This window comes from Gekko japonicus, unplaced genomic scaffold (assembly GCF_001447785.1).
Source record: "Gekko japonicus isolate JY-2015 unplaced genomic scaffold, Gekko_japonicus_V1.1 scaffold100, whole genome shotgun sequence".
Classification (NCBI taxonomy): Eukaryota; Metazoa; Chordata; class Lepidosauria; order Squamata; family Gekkonidae; genus Gekko; species Gekko japonicus.
Window position 1 is genome coordinate 637,280 of NW_015167060.1, and position 18,802 is coordinate 656,081.

An 18,802-nucleotide genomic window follows, 5' to 3' on the forward strand; every position below is an offset into this window, starting at 1 on the left:
CTCCCTCCCTCCCTCCCTCCCTCCCTCCCTCAATAGTCACCAGTACTGAGTACCAGAACCTTTTTTCAGGGCTCTCCCAGGTCCTGAGGGGTGGGTGGAGAATTGGTGAAAATTGATGCAACTTCAGATATGAGTACTGGCGCTATATTCTTAAACAAAAAAGCACCAATATCATGATTTTTAAGACCAGATATGCTTTGAGAGCACTCTGTAGATGAAAAACAATGTAGAAAAGAACAATTGCCCTTACAATATATCAGTGTTTTCCCTTTAACAGAGGCTTACAAATTTAATCTTAGTGAATACAAGTATTTAAATCCAAACTAGTTTTATTGGCTTGACTTTCAGCATAGGTCAGCAGGTAAGCAAATGAGGACAAAGCACAAGTGTTTCTATGTAAAAGTGGGATTTATAGCTTCCTCTTTTGACATTTCAGTTGCTGGAAAACATGCATGTGCAAGCTGTTATTGCTTTTTCTGCAACAGGAAGAGGATGCCAATGGCCAGCTGGCCACTATATGGGCAAAGATCCTCCAGGTACCTCTCCCAATGACAGTGTTCACGTTAATTGTACTTGGCCCCAGACATCAGCTCACCAAGACAGGTCCTCAGCTGAGGACAAGTCAAATTGCTATATTGCAAGTTGCTGCTTTGATTCATCAAAGCATCATAGACACACTGCTAATCCAGTCCCTTTTGAAACTGTCCTGTCTTGTTTACTTCCTTCTCCCGCAGGCTTTTTGGTCCTGTGACTCAAAAGCTATATGATAACTAGGGTCACCAAGTGACCTAGAGGAAAACTCCCCAGCCCTGTTAGTAGAAGCTGAATATGCAGGAAAGGACTGTTGAAGCTTTTAATGGCATGGAGGTAAATAACATTACCAGGGTTGCTTTTACATGGAGATGATTCTTTGTGTAGCTCTCATTACTCTAGTGAATACAGAGGCATTCACAGCAGCAATGGAGCATCCATGTGTACATTTGTACATTCATTATGGGCAACAGTGTAGCAATGAAGTTTAATGTAGGTAAGTGTAAGGTGAGGCATACTGGAACAAAAAAAATCCCAACTTTAACTAAACTGAGGGGAAAGGGTGTTGTGGACATCTCAATGAAAGTGTTAACTTAGTGTGTAGCAGCAGTGGGAGGGGGGGAAGGCTAACTCCATGCTGGGGATTATTAGGAAAGGGAGTGAAAAATGAAACTGCCGATATCATAATGCCCCAGTATAGATTTATGGTGTGGCCTCATTTGGAATACTGTGTGCAGCTCTGGTCACTGCAGCTCAAAAAAGGACACTGCAAAATAGGAAGAAGTACAGAAGAGGGCAACCAATGGAGCATGGGGCAAAGAGAGTGGATACTGAGAACTTTTTCTTCTTCCCCTAAAATACTAGAACTTACGGGCACTCAATGAAGTCCATGGGCAATAGATTCAGGATGGACAAAAGGAAGTACTTCTTTACACAGTACATGATTAAAATGTGCGATTCACTGCCAGTAGACGCAGTGATGGACACAAGCATTTTCTTGTTGTTGTTGTTCAGTTGCACAGTCGAGTCCGACTCTTTGCGACCCCATGGACCACATCACGCCAGGCCCTCCTGTCTTCCGTCGTGCTCCGGAGTTTGCTTAATTTCATGTTTGTTGCCTCAATAACACTGTCTAACCATCTCATCCTTTGCTGTCCCTTTTTTTGACCTTCAATCTTTCCCAGCATCAGGGTCTTCTCCAGTGAGTGATCCCTTCTTATTTGGTGGCTATAGTATTTGAGCTTCTGCTTCAGTATTTGGCCTTCCAGGGAACAGTCAGGGTTGATTTATTTTAGGTGTTTCTTTAAATGCTTAGTTTGACTGCAGTCAGGGGTCTTTTGGGGCCGGAGCGCACTGAAGCACCGCTCCGGCAGCCCAGGAGCCCGCGCTAATGGTGGTGGCGGCAAGCCCCGCCCCTAGCTCCACACGCTGAAAGCGCTGCGGCTCAGGGGATGCCAGCAGAGCCCCCCCCCACCGTGTCCCCTGGGCCTGTGCAGGAGCGCTGTGGCTTGGTGGAGGTCAGAGAGCCCCGCCACCACGTTCCTCGGGCCCGCGCAGGGCTGTTCTGCCAAGGCTTTGGTTGAGGTGGCAGGTGTTTCCACCATCTTGGCCTCCCCTGTCCATAGTTTGGGCCATCTAGGTCAGGGCTAACTACCCTCAACAGGGAGTAATTTCCACAGAAGTCCCACTTTCAGAGTAAACATGCTGAAACAGCTCTGCTACCTAACTGAGGATGTCAGCAGTTGCTTACTACTAAAGCTATTTCTTATTCTTTAGCAAGAGTTCTGCTCCACAGTGATGACTGAGAGCTATTTTTTATTCAAGCAGGGAACAAGCCTTTATATAACTGATTTGTCTGATGAATACCTGGGTTCACAGCTCAAAATACCTTGTACCTGTTACTGCCTGGAATAAAGATTTCTCTGCACTGGGTGCCCTCAGCAAAGTGTAACATAAACTCCTCCAGGGAGGTGTAGCTTCTCTTGCAATGTAAATGCTGGAGAAAATATCTGGGCATGCCATGATGCTGTCATGCACAATCGTAACATCGTAGACAAATCAGGACCTAAAAAGCAATCTATGGCCCCTGTCACACGGGCAGGAAACTGCAGAGGAGAAGTGTGGCTGTTTGCCCCGGGGCAAACTAACATGCAGTAAAGCGATCAGACCTACTGTGGAGGTTCTGTGGAGGTACTGTGGAGGTTCCATGGCAAGGGAGAGGTGCCGATCACAACACACGCCTGCGCGCAATGAAGAAGCGCGCGGCGCGGCGAACTGGTTTTCTTTTTTTGTGTACACTACGAATGCGCATGCTCCGTTGGGTGCGTGTGCGCATCCACGGAGACGTGGGGGGAAAAAAACCCTTTTCCGCAAGGGGACATGGGCGGGCGCCGGATACCACCGGAAACGCGATCAGACGCCCGCCCTTGCCCCGCAGTTTCTGGAAACTAGTACCTCCAAGGTACTAGTTTTTTGCTGCGCTTTTTCGGCAGGAAGCCTCAGTTGTGCCACGGAAGCACTACGCTTCCCAGATGTGCTGGTGAGATCGCGACCGGAAACTCCGCTTGTCTTCCGTATCTCTTGCGTGGCTAATGTTGCGTGTGACCGCAGCCATAGACTGGATTCTTCCAGCCTCTGAAAATGTTCTGGGCTGGGGGATGTCATCATAAATATCTGAGAATTGGTTAATACAGTAAAGTGCATTGCTAGAGGATTGCAACATATAGAATAGTGACTTGCACTTTTGATGACAGGATACAGAACTTGAATATTGCCTCACATCTCCTCAAGCATATTTTCCAGTGGAGCCAGCTCCCACATTTCTCAAGCATGAAGCATCTATCAAGAGTTTGTGTGTTTGGAAAGCAGTCCTTAATCAGTCAGACAATTCCACTGCTAAGGTTAGCATCACAGCAGTTAAGAAACTGAAAGGACTCCCAAGGTTCCCCCCGAACTGACTAGCTGCACGTGTCTGCCTGCTAGAGGACAGGACCACACAGGGCAATCAACTCTAGTTCACCTCTCTCATTTCCATCAATGACCTATCCTTCTTGACCAAGTTCAGCTTCCACTAGCTGTTCTTCATCAACCAGTCCAGAAACAATAGAAACAGGAGAATGTAGTAGAGTTTTACAGCTGGGAACTAACTTCAGGCATCTAAATCCATACAGACATACCAAAATTATCCTCTAGAGTGGATGCAGATGTGGAAGAGGACAAGCTTTGACCATTCACAGTGGAGATCATGGTAAAAGGACAGTCTCTCACTAGGATGGAAAATATGCAATTAAGCACCTGCCTAGTTTCCCAGTATGGCTGAACACCAGAGCTCCCCCCCCAAAAAAAATCAGCTTGAAAGGAGAAGGGGTGATGGAGACCTGTGCACAGGTGCAGCAGGAGTAGTTCTGTTCTAATTGGTGTGCTTTGATCTGTTGTTCGCCCTCCTTTTTTTGGATAATATTTAATTCAAGCTTGCCAGGAAATTATATAGTATTCATCTTGTGAGTCTTTTTACTGGGCAGCTGCTGGGTGCAGCCACTCAGTGGTGGTGAAAAAGCCTCTGCATATGTTTGCAGTTGTTTTTCTTGAGGCTTATATTTTTCAGAACCTTCAAAAAAAAATTCTGCAACCAGAGCTTCGGCTCTGATCCAGTCCTGCGTTCATGGAAATAGTGAATCAAGAAAGGAAAAGTGAATTTTTGTAAAAAATTTAATGTTGATTATGAATGTTTATATCCTAAATAAAAAAATGACAAAAAAAAGAAAAGAAAGGAAAAGTGAAGTTGAAAAGGACAGAAAGGGAAGTCAGTGTTGTGAGAGCCAGTTTGGTGTAGTGGTTAGGAGCACAGACTCTAACCTGGGAGAACTGGGTTTGATTCCCTATGTCTTCACATGCAGCTGCTGGTGTGATCTTGGGTCAGTTACAAGTTCTTTCGGAGCTGTTCTTTCATGAACAGTTCTCTCTGAGCCCCACCAACCTCACAGGGTGTCTGTTGTGGGAAGGGGAAGGAGATTGTAAACCGCTCTGAGACTCCTTTGGGTAGGGAAGGGCAGGGTATAAATCCAATATTTTCTCTTCTTGTTGTTGTATAGTAGCTAGAGAATCAGATTAGAACCTGGGAGCCTCGGGTTCAAACCTCCACACTGCCATGAGGACTGGTGTGACTAGTCATTCACCTCTCAGTCTCACCTACTTCACAGGGCTTTTGTATGGATAAAATGGGGAGAGGAGAATCCTGTTCTCTGCTTTGAGCTCCTTGCAGTAAGGGCAGGAAGAGGCGGTTGATAGATGAAAACTAGGGAGGAAAGGAAAGGGATAGATCTTACAAACAGCACACACGTGGGATGAGGAGGAGGAGGAGCCCACTTCCTGTCTTCCTCAGCAACTCAAGTAGAGCCACCAGGCCCAGTTCTTCGGGTGTCAGTGGTTACTGAGGAATCGGATTTTTGCATTCTTATGGAACTTCACCCTAAAATGCAAGTAGCTGGTGCCTCCCTTCTGTTGGCTGCAGTCAAATCACCTTGTATTTGTTGGACTTACAGTGTAAGGCAGAGGAAGCTAGCCCACTACCCCCTTCTGCTGGATAAAAGGTGATAATGCAACCATCATACAGCCTCGCCTGTGTTTTATTTTTCATCACTGTTTGATTGAAAACCATCTTGCAAATAAAAATATTTTACTGGCGCTGAATTGTAGCTGACTAGAGTCCAGAAAGGCTGCAACAGCTTGGCTACCTGCACTGCCCAAAGACCAGGTCAGGGTAATAAGTCTTAGGCACTCTTGCTCTCCTTCACACAGTGCAGATTTGTCCAATCTGCTGTTGTGTGATTGATTCTAGAGGAAAAGCTTCCCCTGGAACCTCTGAATGAAGCTACTGCATTGGCAGACCTGGGCCTGTCATCCTTTTGACTGAAGCCTGGCTGGAATTGTTTACAGCAAGCTGCCTGCTGCTTCTATTCAAAGAGCACATCTGGATTTGCTTAGTGAAATGAAGCAGGAAGTGGCTCCGTTATTATCTTCAGATGGCGCCAAAGGGAAATCCCTCTTCCACCCCATGTGTTCAGTGTAGCTGCCTGTTAACAGAGCGGCCTCATTGTGAAAGAGACCCCTCTTTATTGTAGAGCTGCCAGATGGCTTATATTTTAAGATCCAGTTCATGTTTCAGAATGCCACAGCTCTGTAGTTTAAGCAAATCCAAAGCATTTCACAGCATGCAATTAGATACGTGCGCTTTGAAACAAAAAAACCTTGCATACATTCAGACACTCTCTATAGAAAGGCGACAGACCTATTCCTACATTTTGCATTTAGTGGCCTTCTGATCTCAGTGTTTGCCGCCCCCACCCCATCCTATTACCTATGATGAACATATATACACTTGTCAGCTTGGGGCACCAGCCTGGGGCATTTGGGAAATTGAGCACTGACCCATCAAAGCTTATGTGAGGTTCCAGAGGAATCATTGGGTTAGTTCCAGTCTAAGTCTCATAGAGCACCACTGAGGAAGAGGAAGAAGAAACAACTTAACACTCTGCTTCCTCAGAGCAGCTCCCTACCTACGTGACTATCAGCCTACAGAAATCCTGTGACATTCCAGGGGCTAGAAAAGGAGACTGGGGGGGAGTGGGGAGATCCACCACAACCATCAACACCTTCTGCTGATAGATGGTTTAATCCAACCAATTGTAATGATACATAAGACACAACTATAAACCACAGTCCCACACTATCACAAAGAGCTCCTTTCAGTGAGCACCACACAAAAGTGTAATTGCCTTTCACTGTGATCTGCACAATTTCTGCACTTCCCTTTGGAATTAAACACCATTCTACCCCCCACACAGTGACGCTTCCTGGGACACGTGTCTCATTTACCAAATAGATAAGTCAGCCCAGCATAAAAACACTGTCCCATTAGCTCCATAAAGTTCTGGAATCTATTCTATTTAAAATATTAATACCTCACATTCACCAGGAAAATTTGTGCAAGATGCAATCCCAAATTACAAGTCTTTGAAGATGAAATGAAGGAAGATGGAGGCTGGAATCTAGCTGTGTTGTCTTGTCATTCCACTATGTAAATGGTGGAATTGACTCTTTACACTAAATAGGAAATGGCTACCTTCCTTACAACAGCACACAATCCTGCTTCACCATTTTGTATGTAACAGCAATTCACACCCGATTGGCCAGTCACCAGAAAGGCTTAATGTGTTTTTCTCTAAGATCTCTGCTGAAGCAAGTTAACAATTGATCTAATGCAAGGGGCATATTGCCCTCTAGTGGAAACAGGATAAGTCAAATACACCACAGTATCAAATAAATGATCTGCCGCACCCAGTTAAGATATTAATATATATCAGTATTGTTTAATGGGGCAGAAACTCTCCAAGGTCTCAAGCAGACAAAATTCCTTCCCATCCCCTGCTACCTGAGATGCCAAGGACTGAACTCAGGACACGTAAATGCATGTGTTCTTCTACTGAACTACCCCCCCAAACATTATACACAGTGATGCAGTGTAAACATAAGTACCCTGGAGTGTGCCATGAAGAGAGCTCTTCAGCACCGCAGTAGATATATCTGTAACATACTATTTCCCATGTGGTATATAGAATCAAGACCACAGTTGACAGCATTAAAAAAAAATTGTTTATTGAGACACAATGGGGAGATAAATTCCAACCAATACACATCCATCCAGCCCCCCAGTTTCCTTTATATCCACTGATTCAGCTACAAGGACAATCCCCACTCCCATCTCTAACTATCCAAGAATGATTCAGTGGGAAAGGGATGTTTTAGTTCACCTCATCCCCAAGACCACTATCTGGTCTAAGAGACTGTGGATCAAAAACCATTCCTGTCAAGGCTTCAAAGATAATAATGCACAGGGGTGGGGGGAATGAATGGAAGAGACTTCATACCCTATGGGACACAAACCCTTGCAGGTGAAGGGTTCATTACAACTTGTCCACAGGATTAATACTCTTGCTAGATGCCTTTGGGATTCCTCCATCTCTGCTTAACAGGGAAACCAACTTGTGCTTCAAAGCACCAGTTCCTCTAGTCTTCGGCTTATTATTCACCGGGACCTCCCCTTCATCTTCAACTCTGCCCGCCGTTGCCTGACAAAGCAGCGAGTGGTGGTACTGGCTTTCTGAGGAAGGATCGGCCTCTGCGCTGGGGTTCAAGCCAGGATGGCTACTTGAGCGTGTTGTTGTTACAGGACTGTTGTCATAGATGGGTGATAGATCACTGTCCCTAGCCTCCAAGGAATCTCTGTAGGGGACATTAGGAGAACTTGGAGAGAAGGTACGTTGCTCTCGAGCACACAGGTTTTCATAGAGATGATCTGAGACCTGCTCTCCATGCTCCTTGGGTACTGTCTCAGTCCAGGGCTGGAAAAAACTCTTGCCAATAGAGGCATAAATGATGGGTGGCTCAGGAGTCCCCATCTCTGACTTACAAGGCACAATTGGGGGCCCCATTTCCACCGTCCCCTTTGGAATTCCTGCATACAATGCCTGCATCTCCTCCAGGCTTTCCATGGTGGTGGGCCATGACCAGACTCCCACTTTCTGTGTACAGTCTTGAGTTGGGGAAATCCCAGTTTTCTTTTCTGCTTCAAGAAGAGTGGCTTTTTGGTGGTCTATGGCAGCTGAGACAACCCTGTAGACCTCTGCAGCCTGAATGGTGTTAAAAGTAAAGACACCTTCTCCTGAATCACAGCGGCGCCCTGCCTCAAAAGAAAACACAGTCTGGGGAGGGAGGGGAAGAAAAGATATTTTTTTTTTAAAAAAAGGTGTTCACTTATGACAAGAGTTCTAATAGCTGTCCGACATGAATCTCTCAGTCTCTTTCTCCCAGAACATTGAAACGAAAGTCTGGCAATGCTCATTTGTACCACAGACAGAAGAAACACAGTTTTGATGTTATCTAGAAGTAGCTGCCTTCTAGTGAGTCAGACCTCTGGTCCATCCGGAAGAGATCTTTATTTCTGGAGATAGCAGAGATCAGTTCTGATATCCTTTATATGCACAGTATGCAGTCAACTGAGTTATGGCCCCTACACATGAACAGTTCCATTTGAGTCTTACAGCATACAACAGAGGAAGCAACACAGAGGCGGTGGGGGGAGAGGAATACATTAGTCATAGTCACCAGTATTGCGGAATATATCTATTCTGAATGGAACAAAAAATGGAAAGGTGACCATTTTAACTCATGAAGCAATCCAAAGGCAAGCCAAAGTTGAAGCTGGAAACTTTAGCATGACACTTGCCACTAACAGCTGCCTGCATATCTTCAGGTAGGCACACTTCACATAGCAGGGATCATCAGCTGAGGTACAGCATAGCTATCTCCATTGGCCCTCTACAGGACTGATTATTTACCTCCAGGCATGACTAGCGCCTGATAACAACACCCACTGAGAACTATGGCAGAGTCTGTCCACACAGGCTGCTGGATGAGATGCCCTCTACTGTCTTTACTCCTCAGGGCAGTCAATGGGAGACTGGTGTCTTCTGTCCCAAGCAATGTGAGCAGCCTACCCTACTACCACTGGAGGCTGAGGCAGCAACAAGGAGGAAAATGCCACATACCTTGTCCTGGCCGTATCTACGGAGGAGGGCATAAGGCCAGGTATACAGAATCTGTCCAGACTGGGGGTCCTTCAGCTCCAGGCGTTCAGAGAAAGTCACCAGAAGGTAGTTCCCTTTCAGGCGACACCTTGAAGAAGCCTCTGTATGGAACACCACAACTGGGAACGCACAGGCTGTTGATAAAAGATATATTGCAAGAAATCAAGTGTTATGGATGCCCTGGCTTTTCACTTGATTTTAAACTATTCCAATGGCTCTTACTCAGCTTTTTAAAAAAACAAAACAACTCTGCATCAAGAAAAAATTATATCATTTATCCCTATTGCTGAAGTCAGAGTAAGAAAACATGCACATTTGCTTTTGTAGTAAGATTTGCTGATATATGTTGTAAAATTTATTCTGCTTCTGCAGATGAACGGGGCAAATTGCTATGCAGAGAAGCACCGAGGCCTCACTGGAAATCCTGTTCAGAATTCTGAATATTTTTTTGCTGTGCTTGTGCAGAATCCATGCAGCTCTGGTTATTTCTCAATTCCTCATTATTCTTTCAACGGTATCCTCACTTTTCACTCATACCTTCTTTGTTCTTCTGGGATTCACCTATAACTACAACTAGCAGTTGCTAGAGATCACTGTAACATCTACCAAATTAAGCCAAGGTATTTTAGCATCTGATCCATCAGATATTCTCTCTTCTTTACAGAGTGCACAATTGTCAGGACTTGTTTATTTTAGAACCCCTCTGTTCATTTGAACTAGTGTCCTCTGTTCCATAAAGCGTTATGGAGCATCCATATGAACTCAGTCTTTCCAAAGATTATTACCATTTTATATATAAAAAAAGAGTTCTCCCAAAATGTTATTTATTTATTTTTATTTTTTCGATTTCTAGGCCGCCCTCCCCGCAAACGGGCTCAGGTTTGAAGCAGGTTTGTATCCATGTTGAAGTGTTTTGTCTCCAACTGCCCCTCCTGTTGAGCGCATGACTCTCTCTCTCACACACCTACTGAAACCAAATTGTTGAGAGGCATGAACAACATGCTTGGGGTATAACCATAACCTAAAGAGAGATGGGTTGGGTAAGTCCAGTTATTAGAAACCTGAACTTGGAAATGTAGTTTAAAATCCTTAGCTCAGCTGTGGATTCAGTATGGAATAAGAGGGGAGATAACTTGGTCAAGTTGCCATCAATTAGTGATTTTATTTTTACTGCCATGGAGATCACATTTGAATTTTCTGCCTCAGCAAAAATGATCTTGGGCCAGCTCTGACCAAAATATTGGCACCTACATGATATTCCCACCTAGAGCAAAGTTCCTCAGCTGTATTTTAACAGAATGCCCACCACTGAAGCAGGTACCACCCCAGGTTAGCCCCTCAAGAAACTAGTTTCATGCCCTTTAGTCTCTTAGCGCTAGGTTTTCCACCCTACCCACAGGGACCAATACATACTTTCCCGCCAAGATGAGTAGATGACATTCTCCTCCATCTGGGGCTTCAGCTTGGGAGTATCTCCAACTGTGCTCGATGAAGCAGGAGTTCTCTGTATGCAACACAGCAAAGAGATTATATGGTAATGACAGCATTTCAGACATTATAAAGAGTATGTAAACAAAGAAGGTAATGTTGGAATGTTTTATATAGTTTTAGGATTATTTAAGCTGCTTACTTGTGTGTTTTTATGTAAGCCACCCTGAGCCAGTTTCAGCTGGGAGGGTGGAGTATAAATCAGATAGATAGATAGATAATAGAATAGATAGATAGATAGATAGATAGATAGATAGATAGATAGATAGATAGATAGATAGATAGATAGATTCTTGACAACTTGAACTCAGGAAGCTTTCCATGGACATAGATTCCCACCTACACTTGGTTATTTATATTTTAACATAGCAAAACAGATCTATTCACTTCAAACCCCAATTATTTCTATTAACCACTATGGCCACTGATTTTCCCAGCCTACTTCCCCTTTTCTTGGGTCTCGTATCTATTAGAAGGCAAGTCAGTGAGGTGGGGACCTGATTAACTTTTATTTTGTAAAGCACCTGATAGGTGCTATATAAATAAAATGTTTCCTTACAGGAGTCTTTCCCCTCAGCCTCAGTTCTAATATCTGTGAGATTATAACCATTCCTCTTCCTTAAAAAAAACATGAATAGAAACATTACAGTAATAAAAAGCCTAACTAGTACAACATTCAGATTAATGATCCAGTAATTGCAGTTACTCATAATTTAGCAGAACAATTAATCACGACGCAGAAAAGGTTACATTCACTTTAGAAAGTTTATAATCCCCATTATTTGTAAACCAAATCAAATAACCCAAAATGTTTTTGCACTCTTCCTTAACACCCATGAAACCACGACATTTTGTTCATACTTGAAAGATCCTAAAGTTCTTATAAACCAGTCTCTAATCCTTTTTATCTGGACTTCCGTTGTTTTGTAAGAGGAACCCTAGGCACCATTATCATGCAAAACAACACCTGTTCCTTCTCTTTAACAATTGACCCTCTCAGGAACAGAGTTTGGGCTCTATAGGTAAATTCACTGAGCATCTCATTAAAGAGACTCATATCCCCAAAGACCTTACTGCTGGACGTTGCCACTAGCAATGACAAAAATCTGTCTTCTTTCCATTGCATTTCCAACATTTCAGGAACTTCATAGATTTTAGCTATCCTTTGTATATGAATGTTATAGCAACCATCCTCAGAGCCAGACTAAGCATCTGCCAGTTTTTCCTCATATGTATTTCCAGTCTCTTACAGTTAGAGACGGCTATAAATCTTTTCCATATATTTGAACATAATCAGGCGTTTCAGTTGCAGCTAACTCTAGCAGATTTTGATATATCCATGGCAGAGAATGTGGTGTTTTTGCTGTCATGATAGTTTCAGTCTTAGTTAAGAATGCACCTTCTGTCATCCTAATCAATTTATTCAAGACATAGTTAATTTGAAATTATATGAAAAGCAGTGGTGTACAGTCCTCATTTATTCCTGAAGAGAAATATAATACTTAATTGCCCATCTTTAATCCAGCTCATAAATTTATATATTCCATACACCTCTCCATTAGTAAAATTACCCAACGCACCATATATACTAATATTGACATCAAAAACAAATGAAAATATGGGCAATGTAGCTTAGTCTAAACTTTTAATAATGTTATCAGCACTAAGCTTTCATTTAAAAGAATCCCCTTTTTGTTTGGCTTCAGCAATAAAATAGTATTTAATGGAAAATATTTTTCTAGACTCCATCATGCAGCGCTCTTTATTGGTTAAAACCACTCTGACAACTATTGGATACAGTTAGTTTCTTGATAAAGTCACACACTTGGTTCTGCCAACCACCTTTCCCTTCTTTTCTAGACATTAAATTCATTTATATGGCAAAATGAAGTTTAACAGAAGGACTTTCATGTGCAAAGAGCAAGATAATTTCATTATCTCATTTGGCATCCAACAAATCTGGTCAGTAGGAAACCTCTAGCATTTTAATTATTAATGGGAACAAACACAAATGACAGACAAAAGCAACTTTCAAAAAGGTTGTAACATTTCTTACATTATAGGTCTACTTACTTGGAAACAGCAAGAAGAAAAAGAAGGCCAACCAGAACAAAGAGATGAAGAAAAAAATAATGGTGCAGTCGGAAGACAATTGTATTCTAGTGGGTTATTTCTATATTGCAGTATTACTATATTGGAATAAAATTGTCTTCCCACTACACTGTTGTTTTTTCTTGCTCTTTACTTACTTGGAAACAAGTCTCATTGAAATGACTTGGACTTTCTGTTACAGCCTGTTCCTAAACCACAAACAATATGATTTAGGAATAGGTTGCAAATGACTTGTGAAAGAACAAACAAGAAAAATATCTGACTCAGAGACCATGCTCAGACTTCCAGAGTAAAGCATTCCTTGAGATGTTTTCCTACCTCTTTCCTGTAGCCCAGCCTAGGCTGTCTGTTATCCTTCCTAACTGCAGAGGGGTAGCCATGTTAGTCTGTTGTAGTAAAATAAAATAGAAGTCCAGTGGCACCTTAAAGGCCAACATGAGCTTTTTTTGAATCAGAGCTCTCTTCTTCAGATACTATAAAATCATTAATGATTTCCTCTTCATAGTGTCTTTAAGATGCTGCTGGACATTTTTTTATTATCCAATCTGTCCAGAGTCAGCTGGTTTATTGATTAGTCACCAATGTATGTGCTGGAGGGCAGGGCTAAGGCAAGAGAACCGTGGCGTGGTGCTATCTGCAGGATTACGCAGACCATTACACTCAAGATCTCCCCTGCCCCCAATTATTCTTTAAAAACACACACACACAAAAAACATCAACCCCCCCCCTTGCATCGTAATTAAGTAGTCAGGGGATGTCAAGTTACTAGAGCAATCTGATCCAGGATCTCTCAGTGAGGCAATGAAAATCCCCTAGGATAATAGGAAACCTCTGAGAGAAGCTGCTCTACTGAATGTTGGCTCCTTTATCCGGTCTTACATGGTCGATGTATGGGCAAGAGGAATCTCCATGTGGTTCTGTAAGGCCCAGGTGCAATTCTGTTGAATTAAGATGTTACCGAGTCACTGTTCTGGAAGGCCTATGGTTGGGGACAGCAACGGTTTGTCATTGAGCCTGTCCTCCTTTACTCTCCCCCCCCCCCCCCCCCCGGGAAAGGGTATAAATTGGTATCCAACACCATCTGAACTAGTTATGACACGTACTGTATTGTTTTAGCTGTTTTAACAGTTTTAACCATTGTTTTAACTGAATTTGATTGATATATGTATTGATTGAATGTTGTGCACCACCCTGAGCCCTTCAGGGGGACGGTGGTCTATAACTTAAATAAATAAATAAAAATAATAATACCTGAAAAGCCAGTTGGCAGACACATTCTATCCAGTCATCTGGTTCATCTGCTGCCATAATGTAGTTGCGTGCCATCATGCGCAAGTAGAAGGGTGCCGTGTCCTTGGGTGAACTGTGTTCGCTTGCCCGTTCCACAGAGACACAGTCCGAGAGGCGGATCACTTTGCATTCACCCTTGCGCAGGGTTGCCTTCTCTGCTGCGACACCTTCACGTACTTCAAAGTACTCAAGCCGCGCAACACCAGAGGGGCTATCAGCAAACAGCTGGGCCCACACTTTCCTCCAAATCTTCTGTGAGGGGGGCAAAAGGGAACAGCATAGATCCAGGGATATGCACGGGTGAACAAGAATCTGGATAAGAAACAGACTGCACAGAGGAATTTAAGCACTGACAAAACTACTGGGAATGGGGGAATTGGAGGTAGCATTTGTCCAGAAATTAGCTAGTTGCCCGAGCAGACATGTGACTATCCTTCTCTGGGAAGAAACCCCAGGAATCATAGAAATCATCATGTAGGTTTTGGGAATACACCAATGTCCCTTCGAGGCTTTTTACTGTGCACAGTAATTGTTCTGCCCAGATCTGATGTATCTGTGGGATTGTCATACAAGCACAAGAATCTCACAAAGCAGATAGTGGTCTCCACCCCATTAGGAAATCTCAAGGCCCCCTCCCCCATGATTTTAAACCACATTTCCTAGACCTTGTGGATGTGCAGGGGAGCCTTACAATGTGTGGGCAGTGTCTAGTGTAAGCCTCAGAAAGAACAATGTAAAGCTGCCAAAGGACAGTAGTGTTAGGGCTCTCGGCTACTCCTCACCAGCCCTCAGTAGTTCGAGGCTACCTAACATCAATCTCTGCCCCTTTCCATTCCTTATCAAAGCATTCCAAATTTCGTTTGCAATTGAAGGTTAGCAGACAAATAAAGGGTGCAAAGTAATTAATCTGTTTAAATGCACTTCAGTTTCACAACTTAGACATCCACTGGAGTGTTACTAATATAGCCACCCAATTGCTGAATGTGATCAGCAGGGACAGACTCCACTATACTGCACTACGAGATTAATGAATTTTTAAAACACTGTCATCAACAGGGAGAAAGGAACACCTCTTTCAAAAGAAGCCACATCTTGTGCTAGGACGCGGCATCAATGACATGGGTTGGATGGGAGCAGTTACCACTTTCTTGCAACCCCTCATCCCACTCATCTCTGGTACAACCCCCTCAATTACAATCCCCTCTGGTATAATTGAGAGCCAGTTTGGTGTAGTGGTTAAGTGTGCGGACTCTAATCTGGGAGAACCGGGTTTGATTCCCCACTCCTCCACTTGCACCTGCTGATGTGGCCTTGGGTCAGTCACAAGCTCTGGCACAGCTGTTCCTGAAAGAGCAGTTTGTGTCAGAGTTCTCTCAGCCCCACCCACCTCACAGGGTGTCTGTTGTGGGGAAGGGGAGGGAAAGGAGTTTGTAAGCCGCTCTGAGACTCCAAGTGAAGGGCGGGGTATAAATCCAATCTCTTCTTCTTCAATTAGAAGATAGTACTAAAGTGATAAACTTTGTGGTTCAGAAAGTGAGGAAGAATAGGGGGCTAGTAAAAAACAAATGGCAAACTACTGCAATTCCTAGCCAGTTTGTGAATCTTCACATGCCACAATGCGGCATTCAGATTTCTTTGGCAGATACAAATGCAAGAACAAAACCCACTTTATACCTTTTTCTCAGGCCTAACCAAAGTGACACAAAAAAGTGTGCAGCCTTTTGAGTTCACCAGGCTGGACGGTACAAAAATAAAAAGAGGCAGGGGAGCAGATGTCTCAGGTCACAAGACCTGTGTCTTGTCAACATCCTGTACAAAACGTTAAGCAAGCACTATTTTAAATCTCCATTCGTGCTCAACATTTTCCATCCATGTGTTAAGATCATGACCTGAGACATCTGCTCTGCCGCCCTTTCATTTTTATGCCATCCAGCCTGATGAAGACGTCTGGCACACTCAAAAGTGTGCCAACCTTTGGTGCCATTTTGATTGATCCCAATTAAATGTATTACATGGATTTTGGTTTTTTAATTTTTTTTTTAAATATGGCAGCTTCAATTTTCTTTGGAAGGTACAGAATTGCAATAGTCAGAACCACAAGTAGAATTTTTGCCAGTACAAGGAACATAAGAAATAAGTACTAGACTTGATGTTCCACCTGCCTCTTACACATTTTAGAGATAAAAGCTTGGAAGTAATGCAGCAGCAAGTACCAAGGAAGTTCACTGGGCTGCTTTCCTGCTTCCTTCTATCCCCTGCTAATTCAGACAGGAGGAAGAATGGCACCAGTAACCATGGGGTTCACCACAGGCTAAAGTCACTTCTGTAGGACAGATTTGCTGAGCAGTCCATAACAATCAAGACAGCAGGACGACATATAGATGCATCAGTTTACAGCCAGATGTGCAACAGTTATATCACTTTCATTCCTTCTTGCCAGTTAGCATTTGCCAAAAACTAAGTCAAAAGTAGCTACAGAAAAGGACTTGTGGAACCCAGGCTCTTAGGTGATGTAGCACAGCAGCTACAAGAACAAGAGGCAAGAATGAAATCCCATTTAGATCTCATCTTAATCATAAGCCCAGCTTTAGCCACAAGGTATAGATGGAACACTATGTCTGGGGTAGTGATGCTCTGTATTTGGGGGGGGCCACAGTGGAAGGGCTTCTGGAGTTCTGGTCCCGCTGGTGGACCTCCTGATGGCACCAGGTTTTTGACTACTGTGTGACACAGATTGTTGGACTGGATGGGCCATTGGCCTGATCCAGCATGGCTTCTCTTGTGTTCTTATGTGGCTTTGGCAATATGGAGATAAAAATACTGGCCTGCTTTATGGGGCTGTTGCAAGGATTACAGAGACAACACCTCTCCCTTTGATGAAAGAGAGTGCTATTGTGAGGAGGGGGTGGAGTGATTGTGCCTTCTTTCCCCTCGTTACTGTAGCTGCCTATGTTTTGTGGCTTTCTGGACCCCAACCCCTCCAAACCTCAGTGGCACCTTGGTGGTGTTGCTGGGGAAAAGGCCTTTTGCTCACACAGCTACATGATCCAGCCCAATGTAAATAGAGCTATTTGTACACTTGCAACGTGCTGTACAAATGCTAAGTTTTAATGCAAGGCTGTACAAACTCAAATTGTCAGAATGCCCTTTGGGCATGACTGTTGTAATTTCACATTTGCTAGCTCAGATCCAAGGCAGGTGACTGAAAATGAGAGCTGCTGAACGATCTCTTCTTGCACCAGACATCCGTTCCACATGGACAGGCACCACTGCAAGCTCTCTACGCCCCAGACAACTATACCGTTGGGGAGTCTGATATTTCAGTTTGGTTAACAGGCACCTGCAACACAACTGACAGCCAAGGAGAGATGCCCAAGCCACTGACCTGCTGGCATAAGAAACAGAACCCAGCAACATGGTGGACTCAGTCAAGAAATGCCTTGCTGCCAATACCAAAACAACCACTGCTGTTCTACAGTCTTCCCATATCAAGAGAAACACCAGGTTTCAGTGTTTCCACATACATAAGCATAATCAAGACCAGGCAGATCAGCATATGCATTTATAAACATACACAACACATGCATTCTTTGGGTGAACCTCTGAATTCATACATTTTGCCATTTTAATGTGTTGATGAATTTATTTACACTCAAGGATTACAGAACATTTGGTTGCAACCAAAAAATCCAGTAATCTGGGGGGGAAAAAGTGTGGGAAACAGACTCAGAGTCATGACTGCTACTGTGGGCTCCAATGACGACTCACAAGCTCAAGCCCTAGAGACGCTATGGCTAGAACTAGGATACTATTATGAGATACTACTCCCCTGAATATGAAGAAACTCACAAAAGTCACTGGATTCTTATTTGCGGTCCTTCCCCTCCTCCGTGACCCCTATTTACCTTCCCAAACTTGAGATGTTGGACATACAGGATCCCATCCTTCACAGGACACTCCATGGGGCAGGCTCCCGACAGGCAACAGCCCAGTGAAGCAGAGACTGTTGCAGACGGCAAGCTGTTGTGGCTGCCACAGGGATGAGTCAGTATATACGATAGCACTGGCGACTTCCTCTCCCTGCCTGGTGACTTCCTCTTTTTGGGCCTTCATGCAAAAAAGGGAGTCGCAGTAGGCTGAGTCCCAGGGGACAGTCTCTCCAAGGACACTTTTGACTTACTGGGCATATCGTCCTCAATTTGGACTATAGCACACACAGTAACTGTGGCCGAAAACAGCCAGGTGGTGCCATACAGAGAAGGGCTGAATTTCTCAGTTGAGAGGGTGTACATAAACTTATGAAACTGCTCTTGGAGTCAGATAACAGAGCAGAAATCTACCCACTCAGACCCTGCTCCCTGCCTCCGAATCAGGGCTACTGGCTTAGGGGCACAATGCTTGCACAATGCCTATATGACAACCGTCACTGACGCAACAGGCTATTGCAGCATTGTCCTGCCATTTTCTGGATTAAGATGCTGAACTTTTTAGGAGGACAGAAGTGTTCAAAGAGAACAGACAACGCCTGCTTTTATATATCTATCAACAGGCGTGGCCAAAGCAAAAAGAAGAACACAGCACCCTTTTGTGCAATTCCCAGTCCACGGGCTTGAGACACAGGACCGTGATCACACCCGGCAATTCATCTCAAGAATTAGCAGCTGCTTCCAAAAGGAAGGGGGTCCCATGTGATGTTCTTTCCCACTCCAGCTGGCAACAGCCTCTCCAGTAAGCTA

At 43.9% G+C, this 18,802-nt stretch overlaps 1 protein-coding gene across 1 annotated transcript; it reads right to left on the reverse strand.

Moving 5' to 3' along the window:
• Window positions 1-7,207: 7,207 nt before the first annotated feature.
• DOK3 (docking protein 3) lies at window positions 7,208-18,036 on the reverse strand. Its single transcript, XM_015412545.1, has 5 exons — window positions 17,972-18,036; window positions 14,028-14,318; window positions 10,590-10,680; window positions 9,138-9,310; window positions 7,208-8,291 (listed from the first exon to the last, which is right to left on the reverse strand). The coding sequence occupies exons 1-5, from the start codon at window positions 18,026-18,028 to the stop codon at window positions 7,494-7,496; spliced, it is 1,410 nt and encodes a 469-aa protein (XP_015268031.1). The 5' UTR covers window positions 18,029-18,036; the 3' UTR covers window positions 7,208-7,493.
• Between the last annotated feature and the right edge of the window lie 766 nt (window positions 18,037-18,802).

What these genes read in the sequence shown, in the direction of transcription:
- DOK3 (XM_015412545.1), bottom strand. Translation starts at nt 18,028, where the DNA reads ATGGAGTGTCCTGTGAAGGATGGGATCCTGTATGTCCAACATCTCAAG. An exon ending in AACATCTCAAGTTTGGGAAG is followed by an intron (nt 14,319 to 17,971) that starts GTAAATAGGGGT and finishes CCCCCCTCACAG; the next exon opens with AAGATTTGGAGGAAAGTGTG. An exon ending in CTACTCATCTTGGCGGGAAA is followed by an intron (nt 9,311 to 10,589) that starts GTATGTATTGGT and finishes TTTTATCAACAG; the next exon opens with CCTGTGCGTTCCCAGTTGTG.